Consider the following 13,009-nt stretch of genomic DNA (forward strand, 5'->3'; position numbering starts at 1 on the left):
GTGCCCAGAAGTGAAATGTACAAAGGGTTGGGAACCAGTTGCCATTCTGCTATTTTAGAGCCATAAAGAAATTTCAGAATTAATGGCATTTTTTTTGTTGGTTATCACAACCAAGTTTTTCATTTCACCTTATTTTATTTCTTGCTTGTCTGTAGAATACGATGGTGCATCAAAGGATTCAATTTCAGTATCACCTCTTGTATCTGATTTACTTAAAAGAAGTGGGTCATTCCGCTGGACTGGAAAGGGCAAGAGAAGTTTCAAGTTTATTAAGAAGAAAATTCAAGCGTCCACCTCCGAAATTAGGCAAGTAACTTGGTAGCGTAGATAATGGCCATTGGGAACTGTCGTCCTGTCGTCCTGTATTATATTGTAAATCCAAAAGAGGTATTTTTATATCTATCAGAAATTTTTTAATGCTCTAAATCATTATTTTAGAGTGGAAATCCGTGTTGTGTCTAATAATCCCGTTATTTCCTTTTAAGTTTCTTAATTATGTCAAGTCTTAGCCACCAAACAAAAAGTACAGAATATCCTTGAGATCAGCCTTCCACTTAAAATACTTGTTCATGTAAGAATCGAGAGAGAGAGAGAGATACGAAGAGTCTATTATTTTTGTTTGGTTGTCTTTGACTTTTATTAATTAATTTGGTATAATCAGCATCAGTAAAGGTTTTTATGTGGAATATAGCATTTTGCATGGATTTACTATGAATTAACTAATAAGCCTAACATTGCATGTAAGATTTTATTTATTTATTTATTTTTGGTAAAAGGAAGATATCATGTTTGGTCAAACACAAATATAGGCTTGAATCCTAACTTTTTACTTAGATTAGGCGACTCCTGTCCCACTATATATATATAGCAAAATGAACTAAAAAAATCTTTTTCTTTGTGGTGTTTTCTTTTTGTTATTGTTATTGTTTTTTTTTTGATAAGTGTGGGTAGTTGTTATCTCTTATAGACCATATCATCATTATAAATAATGAAAGCTGTCAATAGTGCACTTTCTCTCTTAGTGAATAGTGTACGGTTAGATTGAGTCTCAAGAAACCCAATCCATTGCAAGGTGCCTCTAAAATGATTTAACTGGGCTTAAGGAAATTGTTTAAACCATAAAAATATTTTTTTTTTTCCGTTTTAGTTTTGCCAACTTTTTCCATTTTAGTGTAAAATCTAAGTGGTAAAATCTTGTAGACTTTCTTGCAAATAACCATTGAGGAATATATTCTCTACATCGAACCAGTAAAATGGCATGACTAATGGTCAATAATGTAAAAGAAAATCCCTATTGAGTTTATCTTGGCAATCAAAGAGAAATATCCTGATAACACTGTTTTCTGAGTACATTCTTTCACAATAAGCCTAGTCTTGTACTTTTATCACTGTATATGCAGAGTTATTTGCATTGCCTGTTTGCCTTTTTCCATGTGTAAAAAGGGGCATCTGTCATTATAACATACTGGAAAATACAATGTAATGTAGAAGAATGATGCTTACCTTACGCACTAAAATAAGATAAAGATCACAAGAAGCTTAGCACGTCAATAAAGAAGAAATAGGTTGAGAAATACCTATATTATCACTGCTTCCTGTGTAATCCCTGGGGGTTTCCCGTGTCTTGTACATCTCCTGTACTTTCTCTCATTTAATGAAATTCCGTTACTCTTCCCTAAAATTAATTGAAAGTGTTTAAGATGCCTAAGGTTGAATAGCAGTAGGAAAAAGCTTCATCTCATAAATCTGCATCTCATTTTTGAGGATTGATACCAGGAGGAAGAGGGATATTAGATACCACCAGTCCACCAGAATCAAGTAAAGGAGGATAATTAGAAACATACACTACAAACATTTAATTTTACCACTTGTTTGTATCAGCTACATTTTTTTTGGACATGCCTTTTGATTTACCAGCTCTTTGATCCATAAACATTGCCCTTTTTATATAGACGTCTTATGAAATTTTCTTTTTTATCTTTTTTGATTAAGTCTATTACACAGCACATCAGATGCACCTCTCCACTTCAATCACCTTTCTATATGTGCACATTTCAGTCTGATCTTTGCTTCTCAGAAGTGTTAATGACAAATTGTCAATTAATCTGTTCTCTTTAGGATCTCTTCTCCTTCACCTTTGATCCTGCCAATCAGTTGCGAGACCATCGGAGAAGAAATTGTTGACTAAAATTTTGTACCCGATTGAGAGGGCTTCCATACAGCGGCTTTTGGCTCTATAAGGTGGGCCTCATACTAAAAGCCTAGAAGCTATATTTGGTTAAAAACCCAGCAAACCAGAATATATTTTGTTTGTTATGTAGCTATAATAGTTCGAACCAGGAGAAGAGAAGAAGAAGAAGAAGAAGATGAAGAGAACAATCGAACTTGATAGATTAAACCCTATCAGTTGACCTTTAATATGGATTAGCTTCTAATTAGTAGTATAAAGACTAAACTGCCCCCATTAAGTATGGGACAGGAAGTCTCTATTAAGATTGCCACATAAGCACATAACTTAACAGAAATAAAATGACTAATCTACCCTTATTCAGCTAGTTCTAACACTCCCCCTCAAATTGGAGAATACATGTCATATACTCCCAGGTTGTTACATATATAATTCACTCTCCCTAAGCTTAAGCCTTTTTTAAACAAATCTGCCTACTGATCACCTGAGCCCACATGTTCTGTGCTTATCTCTCCAATAAGGACTTTCTCCCTCACAAAGTGGCAATCAATCTCTATGTGTTTTGTTCTCTCATGAAAAACAAGGTTGGATGAGATGTGGAGTGTAGCTTGATTGTCACAGTACAATTTCATAGGTCTATCCATGGAGAACCTGATTTCTTGTAGGAGATTCCTCAATCATACTAATTCACACGTAGTGTGTGCCATGGCTCTGTATTTGGCTTCAACACTGCTCCTTGCCACAACCGTCTGCTTCTTACTCTTCTATGTCACAAGATTTCCTCTAAGAAATGTGCAGTAACCTGTACTAGATTTTCTATTAGACACAGAGCTTGCCCAATCTGCATCTGTATACCCAATTACTTCAAGTTTTCCTCCTAGTTTGTACAATAACCCACGGCCTAGAGCTCCCTTCAGGTACCTTACAATTCTAAGAACTGCATCCCAGTGAAGTATCCGAAGGTTCTGCGTTCACCACACTAACTTCAAAGGAGATGTCTGGTCTCGTGTTAGTTAAATAGTTCAGCTTCCCCACTAGCCGTGTATACCTTCCAGGATCATCAAATATTTCCCCTGTATCATTGCTCAACTTAGCATTTGGCTCCATGGGAGTTTCAGCCGGTTTTGCACCTAACAGTCCTGTTTCATCTAGCAGATCAAGAACATATTTTCTTTGGCACAGGTTTACACTTTGTCTTGATCTAGCAACTTCTATACCCAAGAAATACTTCAATGTCCCAAGGTCTTTTGTTTGAAAATGATTTTGCAAAAAGACCTTTAGTTTATCGATTCCCAATTTGTCACTACCAGTTATGACAATATCATCCACATAGACCACTAATAAAATCTTTCCGCCTTTTGAATCATAGTTGAACACTTAGTGGTCAACCTGGCATTGTTTCATTCCAAAATTCTTCACTACTTTACTAAACTTTCCAAACCAAGCACGAGGCGATTGTTTCAACCCATAAATTGCCTTTTTTCAGTTTGCACACCTTACCATCCTCCCCCTGAGCAACAAACCCAGGTGGTTGCTCCATATATACCTCCTCCATAAGGTAACTATGAAGGCATTTTTAATGTCAAGTTGAAACAATGGCCAATCATACATAACTGCTAGGGAAATTAAGACACGGACAGAGCCAATCTTAGCCACTAGAGAGAAGGTCTCCATATAGTTCACTTCATACAACTATGAATAACCTTTAGCAACAAGTCTAGCCATCAGATGCTCCACACTACCATCTAGCAAGTATTTAACAGTATACACTCATTTACAACCCACAACATGTTTACCAGGTGGAAGAGTAGTTAGCTCCCACGTGTGAATATGCTGAAGGGCAGAGAGTTCCTTCTCCATTGCTTGCCGCCACACAGGTGAGCTAAAAGCCTCTCGGACATTCTTAGGTATAGAAATAGATGACAATAGTGAAACAAACTAGCGATGTGAAGTGGAAAGGCGAGATACTGAAACAAAATTAGAAATGTGATGGAGGGTACAACTATGTTTACCTTTTCGTAAAACAATGGGAAGATCAAGTCCTGAAGGTTCAGGGATAGGAGCAACAACAGGATCCGCAGACAAGGCAGAAGCTGGAGGAGCCGGTGTCTGTCGATGAGTATACATGTGCCAGATTGATGGTCGTTCGGTAGGGATCTGCACTGGAGGAGGTGAATGGTCAACCCCAACTGGAACACCCGGAACGGGATCACTGACTGGAAGAGGAAGAGGAAGCAAAGGTGGAGACACAGATACTTCAGGTCCCGAGAAGAAGGGGGCCGACTCAAAAAAGGTGACATCAGGACAGAAATAACACTTATGAGTAATGGGATTGTAACACTTCTACATTTTTTGAGTCAAAGAATAGCAAAAAAAGACACACTTAATAGAGCACGCATCCAGCTTGTCTATTCTAAGAATCAGATTGTGAACAAAGCACACACAATCAAAGATACGAGGTGCTAATGGAAAGGGAGACAAGGTGGGAAACAAAATAGAGAAGGGAGATCGACCATGAAGAATGAAGGAGGGCATCCGATTAATAAGGAAACATGCAATAAGTACAGTATCACTCCAAAATCGTTTAGGAATACTCAAATGATGAAGAATAGACCAAGCAATTTCAAGGAGATGACGATTCTTTCGTTCAACCACCCCATTTTGTTGAAGAGTGGATGCACATGAAGTTTGATGAATGATGCCATGTTGTTCTAAATATTGTTAAAAGAAAGTAAGAAAGTATTCACGACCGTTATCTAAACGAAGAATTTTGATTGGAACACCAAATTGTGTACGTATTTCAGCATGAAATTTTTGAAAAATGGAAAATAATTCACTTATTTCTTTCATTAAATAAATCCATGTCATCATTGAACAATCATCAATAAAAGTGACAAAATACTTATAACCATTATAAGACTATTTTAATTGGGCCCCAAACATCTGAATGAACCAAAGCAAAATGACTCAACATACGACTTTCAACTCTAAGACTGAAGGGAACACGACGGTGTTTTTCATACTGACATGATTCACACTATAAAGACAACAAATGACTCAAAGACGGAACCAGTATCTTGAGTGCCTTGAGAGATGGATGTCCTATTCGATAATGCCATTGTAGAGGAGTGACTGAAATCTGAAGTGCAACTGACGATCCACCACCGTCAAGGTAATACAATCCACTAGCTTCATGCCCCCCACCAATCTTCTTCCCCGTATTGAGATCCTAAAAAACACAAAAGGAAGGGAAAAATGTAATAGAACAATTAAGAGTCTTGATTAATTTACTAACAGACATAAGATTGAATGGAAACTTAGGGACATATATAACAGATGCTAAAGAAAGAGAAGTCGTGTCAACATTACCAACACCACAGATGGGAGAAGAGGAACTGTTAACAAGGGTAACAGTTTGAGATGTGGAAGTTTCAGAGAGGGAAGAAAATAAACCTGGAGTCCCGATTATGTGATCAGAGGCTCCAAAGTCAATAATCCAGGGAGAGGGTTTGGATGATAGACAAGATATACCTGAGTGGGCAAGGGTGGCAGTAGTATGTTATGAAGTAGTCTAGAGGAACCTCTCATACTTATCATGCGGTACACTCACCATTTCCTTCCCAGAAACAGATGTAGATGTGGAAGGAGTTAGATCTGCCTGTTGGTTATCACTGACATCAACCCCACCAACTACTACATGATTGGCCCATGTAGAAGGCGGACCATGGAGATCATAACAAAAATTCACCGAATGTCCGTCCCTGCCACAATGGGTACACTTCCTTGTAGAGTTACTTTTTCCTTTACCACGGCCTCCCCCTGAGTCACGGCCACCACCATGACCTCCTCGGGAGGCATGTCCTCCCCCTTTAGTACCACATCCACCTCCTCTAGCTATCACAAATGCTGATCTGTCAGACTGTGTGGGATTCTCTGTAGGTCCCAAAAAAATCCTACGAAGCCGTGCAAACACTTGCTCAAGTGTAGAAATAGAGAGCCCCTCAATATTTGGGCCCTAATTGATTCATATTCTGATTTCAACCCCACTAAGAACCTAGTGACATCTATTTGTTCCCTCTGTTGTTGTTGAACCTTAACATCTGGAGTAAGGGGATGATAGACATTGAGTTCATTTCTGAGGTTCTTCATATTGGCATAGTACTATTCTAGGATTTTATTCCCTTGCTACAGATCAAAATACTCCTGATAGAGCTGATATACCCTTATAGTATTATCCTGCCCAGAATAAAGCTTCTTGGCATGTTCCCATATGTCCTTAGTTGTATCTAAGAATATAAAGTTGGCATTTATTTTGGGTTCCATGCTATTCCATAACCATGTCATTATTTGGGCATCTTCCTGTTCCCAGTCATCAAACCCTGAAGAGCCAACAAACGGTTTATCTTCCTTCACATGCTTCACTTTCCTTTTTGCCTTGAGAAAAACTTCCACTGACTTGGCCCATGGTACATAGTTCTCCCCATTAAGTTTAATTGAAGTCATATGCACACCCAAATAGTCAGAGGGAATCACCACACTAGGTTTTTGATCGCTACGACCATCTCCAGTTGCTGCCATGATGCTCTTCTAATGCTACTTCTAATCTGAATTCCCGGTAGCCAACTAAGTACTGCTGTCAGGAGTTTGATGTTCCAGACACTACAGCAGTCCCCAAACACAGTTGATAGGTACACAAACTTTTGTTCTTGTTCACACCACTACCGATTTCACAAAATCATGAATCACATTGACATTAATTCAGCAACTCACTGACTGCATACAAGCCCTCTTGAAGCTGCTTAATAGAGATTGAACAACACAAGCACCACTACACAACCATAGTTGTCACACATGGTACAGATCTGTTTGACTTTTTCAGAGGGCACTACAAGTCCTAAGAAAACATAAACTACTGCCACTGCAGTAACCTGTCATTCAATTCAGGTCACTTGTGACTAACAAGGGCTTCAAAACAACTATAGACCAACATAAAAGGGTCAAACATACCCTTACACCATTCGGCCACTGTAAACACAACCTATTCTTGGACCTTTTTCCAAGAACCAAAGCTACAAACAACCTAGTTCTCTAGGTTCTAATTAGTCCCTGTAGATTTTGAAGGCTTTCAACCCAAAAATACCAACAACACAAAAAAAAAGGAGGTAACCAACCTTTGATGGAGTGCTTCAGTCGACCATCCACTTCTGAAGTTGTTTTCTTGAAAAAACAGACAAGTTCTACGCAGAGGAAGAAGGACTGAGATGTTCTCAGACCTAGGTTGAATCTGTGTTCTCCATTTTTCAGCCCAAAAAGAAGAAAAAAAAATGAGGTCACGAATAGAAAGGAGCAGATCACGAATCTGTGAGGAGATTTAGAGAGCAACGTCCTGCTCTGATACCATGTTTGTTTTGTAGTTACAGTAGTTCGAACCAGGAGAAGAGAAGAAGAAGAAGAAGAAGAAGAAGAAGAAGAAGAAGATGAAGAAGAAGATGATGATGATGAAGATGAAGAGAACAGTCGAACTTTATAGATTAAACCCTATCAGTCGACCCTTAATATGGATTAGCCTCTAATTAGTAGTATAAAGACTAAACTGCTCCCACTTAAGTATGGGACAGGAAGTCTATTAAGACTGCTACATAAGCACGTAACTTAACAAAAATAAAATGACTAATCTACCCTTATTCCGGCTAGCTCTAACATATTTTAATTGAGCTAATAAATCGATTTTCCAATAAAGATAATTTCAGTTGTTTCTTCAACATAGATCAATCATAGCTGATGCCCTCCCAAACGGGCTCTTTATTTAAAATCTTGATTCAAATAATAAAGATGTGGTCACAGGACAAACCGAGACCCCCTTGTGATTTTTGAGCATGCTAGTGTCTTAATTAAGCACCAACTTGATGTGATATTTGTCTTTTTCACTAATACTATGTGTTAAAAAATCACTTGGGGCCTCAGGTTTTTACTACCATGATGGTCATAGGAACATAGGAGATATTCTATAACATAATTGTCTAATTTTTACAATTTATATGATAAATAAATTGGAAGAAGGCATTAATAAGTAAATATTAACCAATAAATATTAATTTTCACAAAATGGTAATAAAATAATTTTAAAAAATAAAAAGTATTATTTTATTAATAAAAACATTAAAAAATTAAAATTTAAGCAAACAAAATAATAAATTATAGTAAGACAAGCATAGCATCAAATTATTTATGTAAACTAATCAAACGAAATAAAATGTTATAGGAGGATAATCGTCTTCTTCTCCTTGTAGTGGAAAAGTGCTTCGAATGGTAGAGAAGAGCTTCAATTATAAAATGTTGTAGGATAAAATGAGGGGTGTGATGTATCTTATCAATAAGAAATTATATAATAGCTGGGAATTGAAGTAGGTGTTTGGCATCGGTGTTGGGAACATCACACTATTTTTTGAGAAAAATGATGTTGGGCATGTGGAGTTGTAAACTTCGTTTTTTGAGAAATGGTGCTTATTTTTTGTTTGGAACCGGTGCTGTCACATAGGTTGTTTTTTGAGAAAATAGCACTAGTTTTGTTTGGTATTAGTGTTGGCAACAACGTTTTCAACATGGTCTATGTTATCCAACGTCCAAGATGATGCCACATCACGGTAGCAATGCACCATTTTCTCAAGAAACATTGAATTTGGCATTGCTCCATATCATACTTTTCCAATTTTCAAGGTGTGGTCTGGAGTAACTATTTTTTTCTGGAAAAACGGTGCCAAACAAGAGAGTGTTGTTTGAAGCACCACTTTCTTTGATGTGGTGCCTATGTGGTGTCGATTTCTAAGAAAATGGCATTTAAGCCAAACCAAGAAATCAACCACAAGAAAAAGGCATTGAGGAGATTTTGAGTAGTGGATGGGGCTGGTCCACAACATATTGTGGACTACTCCTATCCACACCAAACCAAACGCCATGATCATCATGTGGCATGGATCGAAATGGTCCATCCACGAGATGGCCGTGATTTCAAACACCATCACAATCTCCTAGGTTTAGGTTCCAAATAATTGACCTCTCCAATCTACTTTAGGTAATAGGACTCCATTACAACAAATGTTCGACCCTGGATGTGCTCAATTGTTATCAAATCAAACTAATCAAAAACTTAGATGCCATTTGGCAAGTCTTTTTTGAAAGATCTAAAAGATCTAATTACCAAAAGACGTAGTGGGTTTTTACATAAAGATTTTGACAGCTTATAGACCGTTTGGTTGGAAGCGTGGCTTTCTACACGAAAACGAGATGAAAAAAAAAGGCAAGCAGCTTCATTTTTAGCTTCCCAAAATAAGCTCGAATTGAATTTCTCGTTCTTTTCGGGATAGAATCTTTCGGTGGCTAAATCTTCTCCAAACCAAATAGGAAAAGACAAAAATACGGGCTATTGAACTTCTAAACAGTCGTTAGCCCATGCAGAAAGGCACACCATACAGGGCCTTGATTTCCTCATTTTTCCTTGACGAGTCAACTCACCAGTCATATGGCAGACTGGGCTCGATGGACTTTTAACTTTAAGTAGAGCCGAGTTTTTAAAACATCTGTTTCAAAGATGTTTTAAGGCGAAATCAGATTGGCGCCCCACAGGACACGCCTCACATGCACATCTCAGTCTCATACTGAGATGTTTCCAATACACGGCTGAAATGGGCTTTGTGCATGTGTGGGGTGCACTTTGTGGGACACTAATGCCAATTCTTTTAATACTAATTTCACCCAGATGATTTGAGTTGATCAAAACTCATCTAACCCGGACTGGACAGTTGAACCATTGAACTACAGTGCAGCTTCCAGATTGGCTTTCAAAACATTTATTTCAAAGATGTTTTAAGCAAGCCCTGGACTGGAAAACTGAACCGTGAAAATTAAAAATTGGTGACCTTCAGAGGTCTCGCTTAAATGATGGTTTTGACGGGTTAGATGAACAAACTGCCCAATTAACCGATAACCCGGAGAGCACTCCGATATTTACTCCGATCCGAATCTTAAAACATTTCAATCAAAATCAATGGAGTCTGGAAATTAAAATGCATTATTTACATTTTAGGAATCGCTGCCTTTATTACGCTTGACGACAAATACGTTGCAGGAAGGAAGGAAGAGAGAGAAACAAAAAGAAAAGAGAAAATCGCGTGCATGCGCCGCTTTTCCGCCCAAGCACGCCGTGCGTGGTGTTGACTTTGCTGCACCGGCCAACCTCTATTCCTACTCCACCGCTTTCCTTCCAACTTCTCCACAGCAATCGGGGTCACCGCCGGCATGCGACCTCTGAAACGTCGGTGGATGCTCCCCAAGCGAGGAGAACATACTCACCGGAATGCCAATGGCCATCCCACACGCACCCGAACCTGGGAAGTAGGTTACATGACTCAGACCATTGATCGGTGCAGGTTTCTCGAGACAAACAGCTGGAATGGAACTGTAATCTGGGCCGACCCACCTTACTGCCACATTCACATATCCTTCCCCTGTTGATCCGTCTCTATCCCGCACACGGTAGCTGAGGTGCCGGACGGAGCCCGGTGGGCGGAACCCTTCGATTAAATCGCTGCCGGGAATCTGACACCAGCCCAGTTGAGTCTTTCTCAAGAGTGGACACTTGGTAAAGATTTGGAAGTCGATGGAGCAGTACTTGCGGGAAAAGAAGGAGGGGTCAATGGGGAGTAGGAACTTATCGCCCCAAGTGGGGTTGCTGCCTCCTCCCTGATCGACCCTCGTCTGAAAGTAGACATGGCGTCCTGTACCAGCGTAATCTGGCTTGCTTGGATTAGATAGGTCGGTGGTGAGGATGATGAAGGGTCGGAGGCGTTGTGAGAAGAGGAAAGAGGAGATGCTCTTAAGGCCTTGTGCTGAAAGCACTGTGATCTCCAACGTGAAGGGCTGGGCATTCATGTTATTCGACATGATATCTGCTTCACTCACCATAAGGCAGAAACCTGATTGATAGATAGATAGATATATAGTGGAGGAGAGAGAAGAGGAGGAGCATTGAGGGTTGTCATTTGTCAATTCTTGGGAGCTTCGAGTGCAGGTCGGGTGCAGTTTCCAGTTGGAAACTTTGGAATAAATATAAAGCCTAAAGGGAAAGGTCTTCGGGGGCCACGTTGCCTTACAGATTAGAGCCTGTTATCTTCTTCAGTGGGGAGGTCTTGAATCTTGACTGATGATTGATCCACTCGGTATATATACCACTTGTTGGGCTAGGCTGGGCTGGGCCCCAGACAGCCATACTAGTCATGTAGCCAGCTTCTAGCCTCACTCACCTCTTGCCCCCCAAGTTTTCAGTGAGCTAGCTAGAAAACTAGAAAGTAGAAATCCTCCATGGGAGATGGAAGAGCTGTAGAGATTCAGCAGACTCCAGCTGAGTTTTTTCCATCTGAACTAGCATTGTTGGTACTGAAATAAGTAACTAATGCATCCTTACGTATTCTAAGACTAACCATATGTCTCTTCTCCCCATTATTGTGGTATGCTCAACATAAAGACAATACAAAAGGGTTGGGCCAATCGATCCATAACCTGACCAGAGCTTGGCCAATTAACCAAAAACCTGGTCCTATTTTAGTGATTCGTTCAGTAATTAGGACCACATAATTCAAGCATAGACAGGAGGACCTTAATTTCTTCCCCCACTAATAAATCTGTGGGGCTTAGCTTGACTATATGTCAATTTCATTGTAAGATGTTGAGAGGAGCAAGAAGCTGCAAGTGATGGTTATTAGTTGATGTATATCACTTGAAAGTATATTGCCTTTTGGATTCTATGGAAGCATTAGAAAAGATTCAAATAAACAAGGCAATTCTAACATGGGATCAGTGTAGGCATTAGAAAAGAATCATTCTTACAAGTTTCTTTTCCTCACCCTGTATTCATAGAAAAAATTTTGGAACCTGAAACAGCTTGCCATTTTATGGATAAATGACTTAGTAAACAATCAATGCAAGGTGGGGTTAATATGGGAAACCCAGTGGGTCCCCCTATTTGATGAGCGGTCTGGATTAGCCACAGGCTCCCTCCATACCATATATAGGAGGGTTGGTGTGAAAAACTCCTAACCCCACTAATGAACCCTTTTGTCTTTTACATATAGAACACACAACACAGTAGAAGAATTGAAATGTGTGGGAAATGAGGGAGTAACTCCAGTTGTTGACATTTTTAAACGAAAAGATTTTTAGGTAGCGTTTGGTTCGTCATCATCCTAAATTAATTTATGGCAAAAGACTTAAAATATACCCTGAATTTTCAGAAATTGACTTAAAACGTTACCCTGAGATTTTAAAATGGGCTTAAATATATATTGTGGCTGACTCAGGCCACTAGACTTAAATATGCTTTGTAAATTAATTTAAAAATTTTAAAATACTATTTTCTCCTTTTATGTCCTTTTGACAATGGATTACGACCTACGTTACCTTTGGCTACTATGAATCTTTCATTGAGCTTTAGAAATTGTCTTCAGATTGGTGGCCACCCAGTTGGTTAAATGCATCTATGAATCTCTAGCTCAGCATAGTCCCTTTTAGACGAATTTTCAGATCTGTGGTAAGAGCCAAACAAGCATAACCAAAAAGATTAGTGCTTTCAAGAGATCCTACAAATGAATCCCATGATACATTTTCCTGAAAATTAAACCAGAAAATAAAATTAATAAAACTAACATGTAATGATAAAAGGAAAAAAAAATAGAAAATTTAAACGCTGAATATACCTTTCTGCTTTACTTGAGGAATGGGTGCCCCAAAAATCTTCCAGACCAAATAAGTAATCAGCACCCATAAAAG

At 38.9% G+C, this 13,009-nt stretch overlaps 1 protein-coding gene across 12 annotated transcripts in view; it reads left to right on the plus strand.

Moving 5' to 3' along the window:
• LOC104612733 (DNA topoisomerase 4 subunit B (DUF810)) overlaps positions 1–2,487 on the plus strand; it is a 100,201-nt gene extending 97,714 nt beyond the window's left edge. For 11 of the 12 annotated variants that reach the window (XR_016077284.1, XM_019200335.2, XM_088889496.1 and 8 more), the window contains one exon: positions 156–686. Coding sequence is in view for 11 of the 12 variants with exons in the window: in XM_019200335.2 (XP_019055880.1) it covers positions 156–322 (167 nt within the window). In the remaining variant the exon portion in view is untranslated. Of the gene's footprint in view, positions 1–155; positions 687–2,118 lie in introns of those variants that run through there. The other variant, XM_019200334.2, reaches the window with a different exon arrangement.
• Positions 2,488–13,009: the final 10,522 nt, after the last annotated feature.

Source organism: Nelumbo nucifera, chromosome 6 (genome assembly GCF_055504915.1).
Source record: "Nelumbo nucifera cultivar China Antique chromosome 6, China Antique-T2T, whole genome shotgun sequence".
Lineage (NCBI taxonomy): Eukaryota > Viridiplantae > Streptophyta > Magnoliopsida > Proteales > Nelumbonaceae > Nelumbo > Nelumbo nucifera.